Consider the following 16435-nt stretch of genomic DNA (forward strand, 5'->3'; position numbering starts at 1 on the left):
AATTTTTTTAAAACATACGCAACCAATTACACTGACATCTATGAACTGGCGGTGGTGTTTGAGCTGTTTTTCCAGGGCGTGGATGTGCTGCTGTAGGTCCTCAGTTTGGGCCCGGTGCTGCTCTTCCTGCTGCTGAGTGCGGTTCTCCTGCTCCTCCAACGTCAACTCAAGCAACCTCACCCGAGTGGCCAGCCCGCTGCGATCCTTCTCCGCCTGCCGCTGTACGTCAACACGCTCCTGCCCCAGTCGCTCTGCCTCCTCCAGCAGGGCTGCCACGGAAAGTTAAGGGAAAGAATGAATGCAGTGAAATGGACTTCAACGCCATACGGATGAGAGCTCACAGATACACAAACTCACAGACAAGATGCAGTCATGCACAAGACATTTGGTTCATCTTGTTCATTCAGACTGAATGTACAGTTATCCAGCAAGAATTATAAGACCTTTAGGATCACAAAAACGCTAGAATGTAGAATCTGCCAAAGCACAAATCAAATTTAACAGAATTGAAGGTAGTCAAATTAAAAAGGCCAAAACAGGCAACATCTAAAAAAAAGAAGCAGTTAGTTTCACTGAATTATAACAAACAAATAAAGAAGGCCACACTTCAATCTCAAACACCCATGACAAACCTCTTTCTTCCCCTACATCAGGACAGCCTACAGGGAAACCACAAAGCATCAAATAAAACATCCCCTTAAATAAATACAACAATTCATTCAAAACATTATTAAACAATTATCTAGCAAGAAATGTCTATCTAGCAAAAGGCTGCATCCTGAAAGCAGGGCAAACCCCAGTCAACTGTAAAGTGTAAATGTCACACGCTTATGTAGCCTGGCCTGAATCTAGAATCGCTAATAACAAACGAAAGCCAACCCTCTATTTTCCAGACAACAAGTGCTCCATTACCAGGTCATCACTCACCTTTCTCAGCATCACCGAGGCCTGAGGACAGTGCATCTCTCTGTCGCTGCAAAAGGACATGATCCTCGCCGAGCTCCTGCAGCTGGGCCCGAGTGCTTTCCAGCTCCTCCACTAGCCTCTGCTCCTGTGCTTCCTTCTGTTGGAGGGCCTCCTCCAAGGCAGCCTTCTCCGCCACATAGCCCTCCATCAGGCCTGAAGAGGTGAAGATTTTACAGTTTACAGCAGGGCCAGTGGGGCTGCAGGTTTTTGATTCCAATTAAGCAGGAGCACACATGAAAACTGTTTAGACAAGTAGAACCAGATCTTTAGATTAAAAAAAAAAAAAAAAAATCTGCAGTCAAAGACTGGACACCCCTTGCTTACAGAAATGGCACAATTGGCTGAGGCTAGGGGGCCTCAGTACATCCCCTCACCTTCAGCCTTGTGCAGCTCTAGCTGGAGCTGACTCTTTAGGCTAGCCTCTTGGTCCAGCTGCTCTAGGAGCTGAGAGTGCTGCAACAGCAGAGCATTCCTGGCCTCATCACCCTCGCTGAATTGCTCATTTACTGCAGCCTGCAGAGCATGCACCTGCTCAAGCTATGAAGAGAAGGTAGTAAAGAGAACAGATTAGAACAAGAACAATTACCTACAACTTGCTGATCCTGCTCTGCTAAAGAGCTCGGAACGCAGAAGCCACTGTACCTGTAATGTGGACTCTGAGACCAGCTCCAGCAGCTTGTCTACAGCAGTGCGTAGGCGAGTGCAAGGCTCTAGGACTAGCTCCTCCCTCTCAGGGTCCAGCTCTCCCTCCGGCCCAGAAAACAAACTCTCACACAGTCGCTGAGACAGCTCTAGACCTTCATCGGTCACTGTAGAAAAAACGCTGCAATCTACCCCTCCCTCTCCAGCGCCACCATCTGCTAAGAGCAGAGAAAAAGGAAGGAGTGGTTAATATTTACACACACAAACATGCTGCAACTTATCCACAAACATTAATCTTAACTCACAACAGGACATGGTCCTAATCCAAATAATGCTGAAATTCAACAGAGGGTTAAGTACTTGCAGGCAAACTTCAGAAGAAACATGAATATACTGTGCTAGTACATTTAAACTGCAGAGTAAAAACTCTCAGCAAAGAAAAGCTTTGCTGGCCAGCCTTTGTTTTACAGCAACAGACATCTGCAAACATACACAAATCTGGAAACAAACACCCAAACCTGTCTCTTGAGGGTCACGACTGTCCTTAGGTGTCCTGGTGTTTGTGGTGAGGTCTTCAGGGCAAGCACCTGCAGAAACCCCCAGTATGTGGCTGATATGTTCCTCTGTTGCCATGGTAACCCGCAGCATCTCAAGGAAGACCCGCTGTAGTCGGTCATGGGCTGATTGCAGATCTTGCCTAAGACAATGATGAGGACATGAAACTTAACTTAATCCTTAAACTTAATAGAAATGCTAAATACAAGCACACACACACCCCACACACCTACTAAACCCGGAAACTAGACCAGGTGCCAAGTAAGCCTGATTAGGACCACAAGTGGACACTTCAGGTGAAAAAAAAAAAAAAAAAAAAATCCATCCTTTTGCACAGCCCCTAACCTCTGCTGTGTGGCGGTGTTGAGGTCATCACGCAGCATAGCCAGCAGGTTGGTTCCCTCCTGGCTCTCCCGCTCTCGTCGCTGCAAGAGTGTCTCCAGTGTGTCCATCTCTGAACGCTTGCCCTCCAACTCCCCCTGCAGGCCACTCACCTCGGCACGCAGCTGAGGGAAGGGCAGCAGAGACACGACAGACAGAAATCCAGTCATCACACGGACTAAACATGCATAGCCTAAGAGCACATGTTCAGAACTAAAAGGCTGCCCAGCAGACAGTTATCATGCAATTGCCAGATTGCTGCTGCTCAGCCTTCAATGACCCAAACAATTTCATAAGAGTACAAGTAGTGAGAAAGCAGATCTACAAAGACAGAATGATGTAAAATTGTGTGGGAGTGACCGAGTTAGAAAGGCACAGAGAGGGGAGGGGAAAAAAAACAAGCCAAACATACACCAAAATAAATGGCAACCGCCACAGTAGATGCACAACACCGTAACCACAGCAACCGGATCCCTCCGAGAGCTTAACATGGAGTCTAGTATTACACCCTCTCAACTAATCTGATGGAAACGGCATCACAGTAACAAGCAAGAACATTTAAGACTGACTACACACAAAATCTGGTACAGTCAGGATCAGGAGAACGTATCCCAATTGAAAAGAGAGACTATGAAGGTCATCCGACAGGATTTTGTCTGAAAAGGGTCTAGCCTAGTTTGAAAACAAAGGTTGCAGGCATAATATACATATGTAATGTATGTATATGTAAATAAAACAGAATTCCAACAAAGACAAAATCTTGTAATTGATGTCCTTCCCACTTGTTTACTAAAATCTCTTGGTTTGATTTTCACTCTTATTACTATACAGTCATTTGGCTTTAGCTAACAATATTAAAGCATTTTGTACTTGTACAGAATGACAGGGCAATGTGACAATATTCATAATTTGTGAGATTCAATGTGCTTTTCTTTTTTAATAATACTTTTTACCTTTTTCACAATTTGGTACTGCCAATGAAACCACCCGTTCATAACTATGAACTAGTAATTCTTCCAAGACTAGAAGGGTTGGGGTAATACGTCTCCCCATATACATGCGGGAGTCAGTCACTGCCAATTTTCAAACTAGCAGCAAACACGTCCTGAGGAAAGCGCTGGCTTTCCAGCTCCACCTCACCAGCTAAAAGACACTTGTGCCAGCCATCACTCCGTGATGAGGGGGGAGGACACCACCTATCCACCTAGAGAGAGCATGGCCAATTGTGGTCTCAGACTCCAGCCACCTGATGGGAAGTATTCTTTTCTAAATATCCCAACACATATCCTTAGCACCTCATTAGCACATTCATTACAGTCAAACAAATGTTTGAGGACCAGTCCTCAAATTACAAGTTGTGTTTTCTTAATGCAACAGGTAATTTTAATTTTATTATTAATTTATTCAAAAACAAAAGGTAGTCAGTTTTGGTTAATCTAAAATGTGTGTTTAACATTGAAAACAACTCTTCAATAAAATAAATTATTTATCAGTTACTGAAAATAAAAGCTCCAACTTAATAAATGGGGGTGGGCGAGACGGCCCAACTTATTGTCAAGCTTTCTTCAATACGATTCTGTGAGGGTCCTACATTTTCCTTACCACACTGACATTTACGTTAGTCACTTAATACAGGCAACATAACAGAATGGGCGTTATTCTAGAATACCAATAGCCTTTACAATCCCAGCTAAAAGGATTAGGGTAGAAAGACAGGAATTTTCTACCAGCAGAACATTTATTTTTTCTTTCACTCACTTTTATTTATTTAAAATATCAGCCATGTTTAAATTTGACCGTTTTTCCCAAATCCAACTCCAAATACCAAATTTGGGATACCAAATTAACTGAAACACTGTATGCATGTGTGGTATCCATCTCACCTGTGAAACCACTGTGTCAAGCTGTTGGAGCTGTGCAGTGAGCTGGCTCATCTTGTCTGTGTAGCAGTGTTCGTTTTGATGGTGTTGCTCCTGCAGTCTCCTCTCCAGTTGTTCTAGAGCAGCCGCCTTGTCCCGCTCACTTTCCTCCTAAACCAGAAACAGGCCACAGAAATATAAAAAAAAATAAATAAAAACAATAAAAATGCATACAAATACCACTCAATGCACACAAAGCCTGAAATTCACTGTACACATAGAAAAAAATAAAGAGAAACTATTAACCCAGCCTCTATTGTAGATGAAGAGGCGCAACCAGCAAGCAATGCCAGAACTTATACTGTACACTGGACCACAAATCCCTATTTAGCCATGCCTCACGTGGCCCATCACTTTTCCCCATAGGCAGGATTATTAAGGAGATAGAGAAAAAGCTCTACTGGGATGAGGGCCAACCACAATGTAACCCTTGGAAAGAACTTGTGCTGCTGCTGGACTAGCTGCCGAACACACACATACATCTCTGCCCTCCAAGAGCCAAGAGCGAAGCCATCAAACGCTGGCAGATAGTAAAAAATCTAGATTGTTCATCACTGGAGCAACTGCTACAGGGGATTAGTGGCATGCTAAGCTTAGCGTGCCTCAGCCCTAAAGAGGACCGCCCTTGCTCCAGATGTTGACCCCATCCCCCCTGCCTGCTACCCAGCATCAGCAAATGCAGCGTTCATGAATGTGTGATTCACGCATAAACATTACGAGCCTAAGTCTCAGTGCGGCCCTCGGAACAAATAAAGGACTACTTTGTCATTAGGCTTGAAGACCGCTATATAAACATTAATGCAATTCAAATAAACTCCCCTACCTTAACCTGTGCAATCTTTTGCTGCAGCTGCTCCTCTGATTGGCACTTCAGAAGCTCCGCCTCTTCCAGAAAGTGGAGACGTTGACGAGACGCCTCTTCTTCCAGCTCCCTGCGCAGTGCCTCAATCTCCCTGGCAGAAGCTCCTCTAAGTTCCTGTTAATTTAAACCAGTGTTACTTTCTAGTAAAACGCTGCAACACCACAGTACAGTGGCAAACCTGGCAAGTTTGCTTTCTGTGCAAATATTCCATCCCATCTTAAAATGGCACAAAAGGCACCAAAACCACTGCTATTTAGAATGAAACTGAAACAGTAAAAAAAAAAAAAAAAAAAAAAAAAAAAAAGTCAAATGGTCTTCATGAAATAAAGTAATTATAAAAATAAGTAAATAGCCCAATGCCATGTAATTTTAGAATCTCAGGTTTTAGTATTAGTCTTTGCCGATGCTCAAAATGAGACTTTAACCCAGGTTCCACATTCGCCAGCACAGGGGTAGAATGTTACCCTCCAAGCTTCAATTCTGAACATTTTGGGTAAATCTTAGTCGACAATGTTGATTACTTGTTGCAACCCTAGTTTAAACGTGACAACCAAATTAGTTAAACTTATTTAATAGTTGGCTTGTCGGTAAGCGTTTTCATGCAACCACATGGATCACCAATCAAATGCACAAGCTAAAGCTAAATTAAAAGCTGATAGATTTAAGTTTTGTAATTAAGTGATTCATAATCCAAATAAATTATTCATTTTAACAAGTGACAGTTGATTTTGTTGCAGCCCTAATTTTAAACCATCTAAAAAAAATGGAAAAAAAAAAAAAGGGGGGGGGGGTTAAAAAATAAATAAATAAAAATAAATAAACATTCAGGTACAAGATTTACCAAGACCTCAAGTACGCACCCATTTGCTGGGGTTGCTCTTAGTTTCTGTTATTCCTCATCAGACTGAACATGGTGTTTAAAGTATGCATGTTCATAGTTCATTAGCCGATGTCCTCAATAGCCCATAAGTGCACTCAAGAGCAAACCCTTTTTGTTTGGGAGGGGTAGGCTAGTAAATATCCCAACTGTACAAAAATGAAAGCCACACACACACACACACACACACACACCTGTAGCTGCTGCTGGTGTTGAGCAGTCAGCGTATCCAACTGTTGCTGTAGTTGCTCTTTTTCCATGGCGGTCAGGCCTGTGATCTCTTGCAGAGCTGCACTGTGCTGCTTCTCCAGCTCCAACACATGCTGCTGAAGGGTTTCCAATGCAGAGCAGTGACTTGCTTCTAGAGTGGCCTTCTGAGACAAGAGGGCCTCTGACAACTTCTCCTACACAAACACACGTCATAATAAAAGGAGCCACTATCACAGGCCAAACCCTCCTAGACACCATTACACAAGAAAAAACATCTCAGTGAAAGCCTGAGGCAATTAATGTTTTCTAAAATGCTAAAGCAAATGAGCCATTCTGACCTACCATTGTTCTACCACTGTTCTATTATAATGGTAGAGGTAATTGCATCTTACTGCGACTGCTCATGTTAAACAGGTTTTGTGTTTGCAGTCACACCACATGAACAGAAGCCTTTAACACTACTGGCAAAAAAACAGCAGTAACTACCAAGGGAGATAGAGGGAGGGCTAATGTCACACACACACACACACACACACACACACACACACACACACACACACACACACACACACACACACACACACACACACACAGCAGGTGGTCATGAGGGGAGCAGTGGCAATTATGCTTAAACAGAAGACATTTCACACAATTCACAGCCATGTCTCCCCCCCACTTTGCTCTTATCCAATAACAATAATAAATGCTGCATTCATCAAATTACATTAGGAATAATGTAGAAAACCGACTACTCAAACCAGTCGTCATTTCCCTGCTTACCTGATGGGCGTGGTCGAGTTCGGTTGCCATGGCACTGAACTTGTCCATGTGGACCAGAGTCAGCTCCTGCCTCAACTTTTCCCTAACTGACAGTTCCTCTTCCCTTATTCTCTCCATCTCTTCAGCATGCTGCTGCTTCAAGGATGTTCCTAACTCCTGCAGCGCCTCCTCCTTCTCTTCCTGCGCAGCCTGGACCTCCTTCAGGTATGTACTCTCCAGAGTGTCCATGTTACACAGCATCCTGGTTTCGAGCTCCTCTAATTCCCGTTTGTGGCGGGCCGCAAGCTCCGCCTCCTGGGCTTCAAGCTGCGCCAGGTTGGTCTCCTCAAGGACCACCTGCAGTTTATCAAGCTCAGCCCGGTGTTTCTCAGACAGCTCTGCCTGCAAGGAATCTACAGCCGCCTTGTGATTGGCGGCAAGTGAGTCAAGCTCCTCCTGGTGCCGCAATTTGAGTTCCTGGCACTCTTTCTCAAGAGCCTGTAGTTTTGAACCATGATGCTCAAAGAGCACTTTCTGGGCTTCCAGGTCATGTTGCTGCTGCTCCCTGAGATCAGCCTCTATCTTTTGGGTGAGTTTCTCTTCCAGCTGACTTTGTTCTTCCTGATGCCTACACAAACAGCAAAAACCAGATAGAGGTTCAATAGCTCAATCTTTAATATGACTGGACAGAAATACAAATGATTTGGCTGACTTTAAAATTGAGAATCATTGTTTAAATATAGAGGCAGCCAAATATGATAAGAAATTAAATCACAATAGGACTAATTTAAAAAAAAAAAAAAAAAAAAAAAAAAAAAAAAAAGGACAATCTTAAACCTGATGGCGGTTACCAGTACATGTGGCATCATCTCTCGAAGGCAACAACATTTTAAGTCACTATTCCAGTAATCTGTGGCCATTAACGTAAAGACTGCACAGGTTTTTAATAGTGCATTTACTCCTTATAGACTGGGTATTTCTTTATCTCTTGAAATTACTAGTGTCTCCTACTGTGCCTGGCAGGAAACTGCATAAATGATTAAGGTTTGAATTCAGACCGTTTAATATATATTTCTTGCTACTTAAAATAAAGTTGCTCAACAGCCTACTGAATTAGTGTTAATTACCAGACGCTTCAAGCTACTTTTATATTAACAAGCATGTTGATAAAGTCTATATCACATATGCTGGTATTAACATTTACCCCCAACAGTGTACCCCCAACCCCCCACACATCTAAAAGCACAAATTTTCCTGAATTTGTCCATTTCAAGTACTGACCTGCAGAGGGCCTCCTTCAGCTTGATCTCAGTCTGTTCCTGAAGCAGTGCATTCAGTTCCTTCACTTCTGCTGCCATGGTGCTCTTGGCTGTGCGTAGCTCACTCTCGTACTGAGCTTGAAGCTTCTGCTTTACTGCCACCACCTGAGGGCTTTCCTCACTATCCAGACTAGACTGCAAAGCCTGCAGTGTCTCCCTTTCCACAGCCAAGTGTTCCTGGGCCTGAGTAAGCTTTAGTTCTAGCTCCCGTCTTTCCTCCAGTGCTGTTTGCTGGAGTTCCTCTCTTAGGGAGGCCAGGCTCTTCTCAGCTTGACTTTGGAGCTGTTCCTGGAGCAGGGCCTTCTCTTCACTGCTTTGGAGAGTGAGCTCATTCACACTGTTCCTTGCCTCCTGCTGCACCTCCTCAAGACGCATGCGCAGTTCCTCCGCAAAGTTCAGCCGCAGCTAACAAAGAAAAGAAATGAACTGCTCAATAAAGTTTGTTTGTTTTTTGAACGAACAAAGGCCCTTTAGACCAACACTAGTCATATGACCACTCACAAAACCACTCTGTGTTACTCACCCGGTCCTCAAGCTCCTTCAGCTCCTGTGTGTGCTGCTCCATGGCTCTCACCAGCTCCTGGGTGTGCTGAAGGGTGAGCTGGGCCAGCTGCTTTTCCAGGATCAGTATGCGTTCAGTTTCTGAGGCCAGCTGGGCTAGTCGGGCCTGGTGCTCCTGTGTCTGCACCCGTGTCCTCTCCTCCAGCTCAGCCTCCACCTGACGTGCCACATCTGCTGCCGACTGCAGCCGCAACTTAGTTATTTCTATGAGAAAGTGGAATTGGGTGTAACCCCTTGAATGAATACTGGAAGCAAATACAATTCAAGGATTCAGGAACATCACCAAACATTTGTCAATAAACTGAGCCAAAATCTAAGTGAAGCAGCATATCTAACAAGTTACCAAAGGTTCCAGGAGAACATCCAACAAATTGCAGGCCTTTCCAACCATATAAATTTCTGATCCCTTTGAGATGTTAAATGTCTTATTTTTTGTGATGGTGGTAGTGGGCCAGTGAGGAAATGTTTGCTACCCAAGTTTTGAGCCTTTTTTTTTTTTTTTTTTTTTTTTAAACCTCTCACCGGAAGGACCACCAAAGATTATAGGAATCATAAAACAAACTATTCAAAAACTGTTCTATTTCACCAGGATCTCATCAAGATTATTACTGTGAAATGAAACATGTAATAATAAAAGGGGCAAACTGTGCTTTAAATTCAGGCCATTCAGTTACACAGCACCCCCTGTAGAAGGCCTAAAGTAGGCCTCACCTTTGATGTGGTTATCAGAGAGCTTAGCTCGCAGTTGTTCAATCTCTAGTGCATGTTTGGTGTTGAGCTGCTCGATGTCACTGTAGTAGCGGTCAGTAAGCTCCGTGCGAGCCTGCAGCAACTCTTCTTTGTAGGACAGAGCCATGCTACAGCGCAGCAGCTCCAGGTCCTGCCGGTGCTTCTCCTCCAATTGCAAACGCAGTGTGTCCAGCTCCACCTGCCGAACACATGAAGCGTTGCACTTAGGTAAACATGAATCTGCGTTACACGCTCCATTTCTATAAATTATGCTTTACATGCAGGTCATTCAGACAGCACAGCTCTATTTATTATTGGATATGTGCAATGCTGCAATTAATTTAAAGAATACTACCTTGTGTTTCTCTAGCTGCTCTGTAATCTCAGCTAGTGCATCAGCCCTCTCCTCTTCCACCTTCCCTTCAGAGAGGAAACTGTAGAAAACCAAGAGAATCCAACAAAATAAACTAAGTGACATAAGCACAATTATTAAAAAAAAAACAAAAAAAAAACACATTTTGCAGGTGAGCTGTGCACTGAAAAGTTAAAACCAAGACACCCCAAAGAAAGCATCACTGGCTACCAAGTGACCCCACCTTGCGTCCCCAGTCTTAAGGACCGACTCCTCCAGGGCTCCTTCTACAAGGCGCAGCTGCAGCAGGGCAATCTCCTCCCGGTGGCTCTCCTCACTGGAACGCAAGCGCTGTTCAAAGTATGTGCGCAGGTTCTCCAGCTCCACTTCATTCTGCTCCTTTAGATCCCGGCGCTGCTGTGAGAACTCCTGCTTCAGCCGCTCAATATCGTCAACTCTCGATGAGCGAGCCAGCAACTGCTCCTTCAGCTCTGAAAAAAAATGTTCAAGTAGCCAAGTTTGTTCAGTTTGTTCCATCAGTCACTCATTTAGCTTTGAACTGGAATTACAGAGAAACACCACATTTATACTCTACTCCACCACATCTGGGGTATGGGTTGTTCCAAGTGCCAAACAGCACTTCTTAACCAGTGAGATTGCCTATAGATTAAGGGTTTGGAACTCCATGCAGGAATTCAGTCCTCCAGGAAGTTATTAATTTACTGCTCAAACAAACCTGGTTCAACTAATAAGTTAATTGCCAAATGTGTTCGGGTGTTAGAGCAGCACTAACTATGCTGGACTTCAGTCATCAGTTCTACACCAATTTTAAAACAGCTACTGTAGGCTGCGTTAGTTTTTTGGACTAAAACTAACTAAAATATCCTCCAAATAGTCCTCTGGAAGACTGTAGCCAAAATAACCAAGAATATATTTTTATCTATCATTATTATTCTTATTAATTTGTTATTATTAGTAAATAATAATAAGAATATGATTAAGTCAGAAGCTACAAAGCCTAAAGATTAAAGGAAAAAAAAAAAGTTCTTGTACCTCCTAGTTCCTGTCTGCTAGTCCTCATGCTCTCCAGCTGAGACCAGAGGTTTGCGATTTCCTTCTCTGAGGTGGACTTCAAGACTTCCTGCTCAGCATGCAGGCGATCCACCTAAAACAGCAGAAATGGAATTGGTGACGTGAGCAACTACAGTAGGTGTAGCCTTTGTCACATTCACTTTTATCCAAGTATTACAGAGTAATTCAATCAAATGGTTGGGTGTGAATGTAAGGGAGGGGAAAATTACAGTAAAATACTGTTTAAAAACCATGTGCGAACAACGCAAAGCTTAAACATTTCTGATAAACCAAGACCATCTTCCCAAAAAGCCAAAACCCATGAACATGTCAACAGCTTTACTGCATGATTGCTATACCTCTTCCTGCAGCTGTCTTTCTTTTTCCTCTAGATTTCGAGTATGAGCCTGCTGCTCCTGTAGCACCACCTTGTGACTCGCAACCAACTCTTCAACAGCACCTAAACACAAATCCACGTTAACCGCTCAAAATTAAGGAAACACTGCAGGGAGCTACACCATTAATAATTATGTTCAACAGAAGCAGATTGACACTTACGAGCAGCAGAGTCCCTGTCTGCCCATGCTTGACTCAAGTCTGACTCGAGATGTCCAATCTCCTCCTCTTTAGCTCGCTGAAGCTCCTCCAGTCTATCCTGAATTTCGGTCAAGTTTGTCTCAGCTTTGGTGAGAGCAGCTTGGGTCTCACTCAGCTTCTGCTGGGTCTCCTGTAAACGTTTCTCGAGCTCTGATCGCTCAGACTCCAAGTCTTGCAACAACTTTATCTTTTCATCCTGAACAGAGATTAAAAGAACAGAATTGTATTGTCAAAAGCATCAGATAAACACAATATTAATACAAAACCATACTTTACCTCTAGTTCACTGTCCTGCTGTTGCTTCATGGAAGTCCGTTCCTCCAAGATTCGTTCCCACTCGCACTTTAGCTCATCTATAGGACAGAAGACACCTCAAAACCCAATTCAGACAGATACACTTTTTTGGACAAACCCAACTAGCCATAAAGTGCTTGTAGTGTTGCTTTTAGTGGACATCATCTTCAAGGGATCCAGCTTTTCACTATAAAGTCTACTGTCGTGCCAACATGTTCCATGTTCAGAACTGCCTTTTTCCAGGAATGAGTTGTTAATTAAGTGAACCCCAGATCAGATAAGACATTAGTACTCAACTGTGTAATTTCCAAACTCATGAGCAAAGAATGAAGTTTATAAACCAAAAAGCCTGTCGTGGGTTACAACAGCATCAGGAGAAAACTAACAATTCTGGTGCATTCTGATGCACTCTGATGACTTAAATATAATGCTAACTGCTGTAAAATGTAGATAATTGAGTTCAACAAGTACACCAATTAAAGCTATGCTAATAAAATCCAAGAATCTCATTATAAATGAGATCAACCTAATGAGGTGACCCCTGTTGACTGCCACTCCCAATGCAATTGGACATAACAGCTTCAACTTCTTTTTTTAATGGGAATTTCACACTAAATATCTGTTAAATGATACTGGTTGTTAATTTGCTTAAATGGTCATTATTAACATGTAAAACTTGCCAATCTCTCGCTGGTGCTGGAGTTGAGCTTGTTTCTCTAGCTCTCGGTGCTGCTCACGGAGCCTCTCCAGCTCAAACTGCTGGCGGGTCTGGAGCATGGCACTTTCTTGGGCCCACTTCTCCCTCAGACTGGCCTGTAGCTCACTCAGCGCTGCCTCCTTTTCCTTCTGCAGGTTGGCTTGGGACAGCTCCAGCTGAGCTGTGTGCAGGTTGGTCAGGCTCAGACGCAAGGCTTCAAGCTCCAGAGCCTGCTGCGTCTAAACACAAGATTAAAAGATGCGTCGGTTTACATCAACTATTTTACTTTCTTCTTAATACATTCAATTACGCAAATTTAGACAAGATGGATCACCCATGTGGACTCCAAAATGCAACAAACTTTCCTTAACAAAAAAATAACATTATACATACAGAATAGAGAAGCAGTTCATTTCAGTCATGCATTATAGACCATCTTAGAGGAGTGCAATAAATACCTGGGCTTGCAACAGCTCTGCCTGATGTGCAGCCTCCATGCTGTCCCTCAATTCCTCAATGAGCTCAGCCTTCAGCTGGCTCAATTCCTCCCTCTGCTGGGCTGCCTGCTGTGACAGCTCTCTATGGTGTTCTCGCTCATGAACCTGCAGAAGATAACAGCAGATAAGTCTTTATAAAAAATAAATAAATAAATAAATAAATCATAAAAGATAGAAGAGAAACTAAAAGAAATGCAAATCTTGATGGTAAATAAAAGAACTTAACCCCCACCTGCTTAACAAGGCTGATCTGTTTCCTTTGCTCTTCTTCCAGACTGGCCTTCAGCTCAGAGAGTTCCTTCTCCAAGCGCAAATTCCAATCTTGTACCTGGAAGGAATGTGGGTTAGTTTTGAGAAAATACGGCATTAGACACAGATACATAGGAGTGTTCACTTGCCCCCTGAGGGAACATGTAAAGATTATACTGTATCAATTAATTAAAATATTAATTTTTAATTAAAAATTCACTGAACAAAAAGCATATCCAATTCATTAACATGGGACATAAAAGCAAAAGCAATTAAATACATGTAACTGATGTAGAAATATATAGTTTTAAATACATGTAGTACATGTAGCAGTAAAGTACGTCATTGTCCAGTACATTAACTAGGTAGACAAAATGCACACGATAGCATCAGTTGTTACCTCCTTTTGATGCTTTTCCTCAAGTTTGTTCTTCTCCTCTTCCTGCTCTTTCAGGTGCTTGTCCAGAGACTGTCTGAGTACAGTCAGCTCCTTCTGGAAGGTGCGCTCCTTCTCCATCAGCTCATCTTCTGCCTTCTCCTTTGCTTCTTTCATGTGCTCAAGGTCAATAGCCTTTGCTTCAAGCTGTGACTGAAAAGGGGGCGGCACAGGAAATGTACACAAAGTTTACTTTGAGGCACCCTATACATATCTACAGATGCTCAAAATAAGTTGCTCAACAGAATTAGGTGTAAATGGTTAAATGTAGAATAGGTAAGGCAGTACACAAGATACGGTACACAAGATCTTGACAGCTGAGGAGATGGACCCAAACAAAGTAATGAGAACACCACCTATAGTTCGGTAAGAGTTTAAGCCCCAAACCTCAAAGTTGGTGAGCTCAGATTCCAGAACCTCCTCCATACTTCGAGTCTGCTCCTCCAAGGCCTGCAGGCGCTTCTCCAGAGCAGCTTTCTCTGCAGCCCCCTGACTCAAAGCCTCCTCCATATTAGTCAAGTTCTCTTTAAAGCACATCAATTTTGCTTCCAGGTCCAATTTATCCTTCTCCAGCTTTTGTAGATTTTTCACCTTCTCCTCTACTTCTGCTCGGAGTTGCTGGATTTCACTATTAACAGAGTCTATTTCAAGGGTCTTTTGGCCCAGCAGCACAGACGTAGCTTGGTTCTTTTCCCTTTGGTTTTCCAGTTGTGACATGAGCTGGTCCCTTTGGGTTTGCAGGGAGGAGAGCTGCCGGCCGAAGAGAGCCTGCACCTCGCTGCTCACTGAGTCTCCAGCTGTTTTTTGCTCCTGAATATCCCTGACCAGCTGCTCCTGCTGTTTGAGCTGCAGCACCAGCATGGCCTTGTCCTCCTTCAATTCCTTAAGAAGAACTTCTGTGGATGAAAGAGTTGACTGCCTCACACTCAAGTCAGCAACATCAGGGGTTATGCATGCTTTCTCTTGCTGGCTCTGTAGGGAGCTGAGCTTGTTCTTCAGGTTGTCCTCCTCGTGGGTTTTCTGGCTGATGATCTCTTCATAATGAAGTCTCTTGTCTCGTTCTGTCACCAGCTCCCACTTCGCCTCCTCAAGCTCATCTGATGCTTTACTCCAACGCTCTCGTGCCTCATCCAACTCCTCAGCTGAGCGCTGGACCTCCTGTTGAAGAACCTCTAGCTGCCGCTCCTTCTCCTCCAACTGTTCAGTCAAGTCTCTGCACTGCTGAATCAGAAGCTCCTTGCCCAAATCAATACCATCCACATCATCCATGCTTTCATTTAGTCCCTTTGAGGTAGAGGTAAAGCTCTGCCACTGAGCTTGGGTGAAAGACATCCCAGCCATGTCTGGTGGCTCACCTTCTGCCTGATCTGGCTGCTCAGACAATGCTAGGTTACTGTCATCGGTGCGGTCATGGTGGTCAGAAAACCTAGACTCAAATACAACCTCACTCTCCAACTCCAATTTAGAGGCTTCAGAGTTTTCCATGAGGCTGTGCTCCTCTAGACTTTGTTCTACCCATGAACTTTCATGCTGCACAGCCATTGCTAGGTATCTCTCCATCAAGTCATTCTGGTCTTCGGTCATTGAGACATCTAAACTAGGCCCAGTTCTAGCAGTATTCTCACTGGCCGTCTCCTGGTTGTGTTGCTCTTTGGAGGCTTTGACCCAGTTCAGACTGGCATCAAATTCCTCAGACACACCATGTTGATTCAGTGAGTGGTTATGCTGCTGAGCTCTGCTGAGCAGCTCCTGAATACGCTTGACCTCCTCCAAATGTTCCTCTCGCAGACGCTTGAGCACAGCTTCGTGGGTTTCAGTTAACTGGGCTACATTCATCCCGCTCTCCTCCTCAAGGGTCTGGAGACGCAGTTCATAGTTGGCAATTTCGGCTTCATGTTTGGAGCGCAGGTGCTTACCAGTTTCCTCTTCTTCTCGAAGCCTGCTCTGAAGCTGTTCAACCAAACCATCTAGACGAGCCACATCCTGGTTGAGCTCCTCTTTCTCTGCCTTGTACTTTTGCACCTCTTGGGCTAGTGCCTCAGCTTTCCCAAGTTCAGCCTGAACCACTGTTAGCCGTACCTCCATCTCAATCTTCTCACTCTGCAGACTATCCATTGCCATCTGCAGGGTGTTAGCACGGTCTTGTTCACGCTTGGTGTTCTGTCGCTCTTCATTCAGCTCAGTTCTTAATTTCTGAAGCACAGCATCAGTGTCTGAGTTCAGGCTTCCTTCTGTACAAGTCATTGATCTTTGTTCATTGTGGTTGAGCAAGTGTGCCTTGACCTGCTCCATGTTGTTCAAAGAAAAGGCACTGTGGAGCTGACAGAGGGAATCCTCCATGATACTTAGCTTCTGTTGCAGAGCTGTGATTTCACTCTCCTTCTGGGCCAAAATGCACTGTTGATCTCTAGTCACCTACAAAGCATGAACAAAACCCAGTCAATATTTTCAAACATTTAGTA

The 16435-nt window shown here is 43.8% G+C and overlaps 1 protein-coding gene across 3 annotated transcripts in view; it reads right to left on the minus strand.

Annotated features, from left to right (window-relative positions):
• The window catches only part of pcnt (pericentrin), a 37557-nt gene that overhangs the window by 15049 nt on the left and 6073 nt on the right, over positions 1 to 16435 (minus strand). The window contains exons 6-30 of one of the 3 annotated variants that reach the window (XM_072683622.1): positions 14361 to 16388; positions 13938 to 14126; positions 13521 to 13616; positions 13250 to 13393; positions 12775 to 13030; positions 12077 to 12153; positions 11762 to 11996; positions 11563 to 11663; positions 11186 to 11297; positions 10377 to 10623; positions 10136 to 10214; positions 9763 to 9979; positions 9014 to 9255; positions 8453 to 8895; positions 7193 to 7799; positions 6397 to 6606; positions 5287 to 5439; positions 4428 to 4574; positions 2509 to 2669; positions 2127 to 2305; positions 1609 to 1823; positions 1341 to 1503; positions 928 to 1119; positions 633 to 659; positions 37 to 269 (exon numbers count right to left, since the gene is read on the minus strand). In XM_072683622.1, coding sequence (XP_072539723.1) covers positions 37 to 269; positions 633 to 659; positions 928 to 1119; positions 1341 to 1503; positions 1609 to 1823; positions 2127 to 2305; positions 2509 to 2669; positions 4428 to 4574; positions 5287 to 5439; positions 6397 to 6606; positions 7193 to 7799; positions 8453 to 8895; positions 9014 to 9255; positions 9763 to 9979; positions 10136 to 10214; positions 10377 to 10623; positions 11186 to 11297; positions 11563 to 11663; positions 11762 to 11996; positions 12077 to 12153; positions 12775 to 13030; positions 13250 to 13393; positions 13521 to 13616; positions 13938 to 14126; positions 14361 to 16388 — 6753 coding nt within the window. Of the gene's footprint in view, positions 1 to 36; positions 270 to 632; positions 660 to 927; positions 1120 to 1340; positions 1504 to 1608; positions 1827 to 2126; positions 2306 to 2508; positions 2670 to 4427; positions 4575 to 5286; positions 5440 to 6396; positions 6607 to 7192; positions 7800 to 8452; positions 8896 to 9013; positions 9256 to 9762; positions 9980 to 10135; positions 10215 to 10376; positions 10624 to 11185; positions 11298 to 11562; positions 11664 to 11761; positions 11997 to 12076; positions 12154 to 12774; positions 13031 to 13249; positions 13394 to 13520; positions 13617 to 13937; positions 14127 to 14360; positions 16389 to 16435 lie in introns of all 3 variants that reach the window. The other 2 variants (XM_072683621.1, XM_072683624.1) reach the window with 2 other exon arrangements.

The sequence above is a fragment of the Salminus brasiliensis genome, chromosome 7 (assembly GCF_030463535.1).
Source record: "Salminus brasiliensis chromosome 7, fSalBra1.hap2, whole genome shotgun sequence".
Lineage (NCBI taxonomy): Eukaryota > Metazoa > Chordata > Actinopteri > Characiformes > Bryconidae > Salminus > Salminus brasiliensis.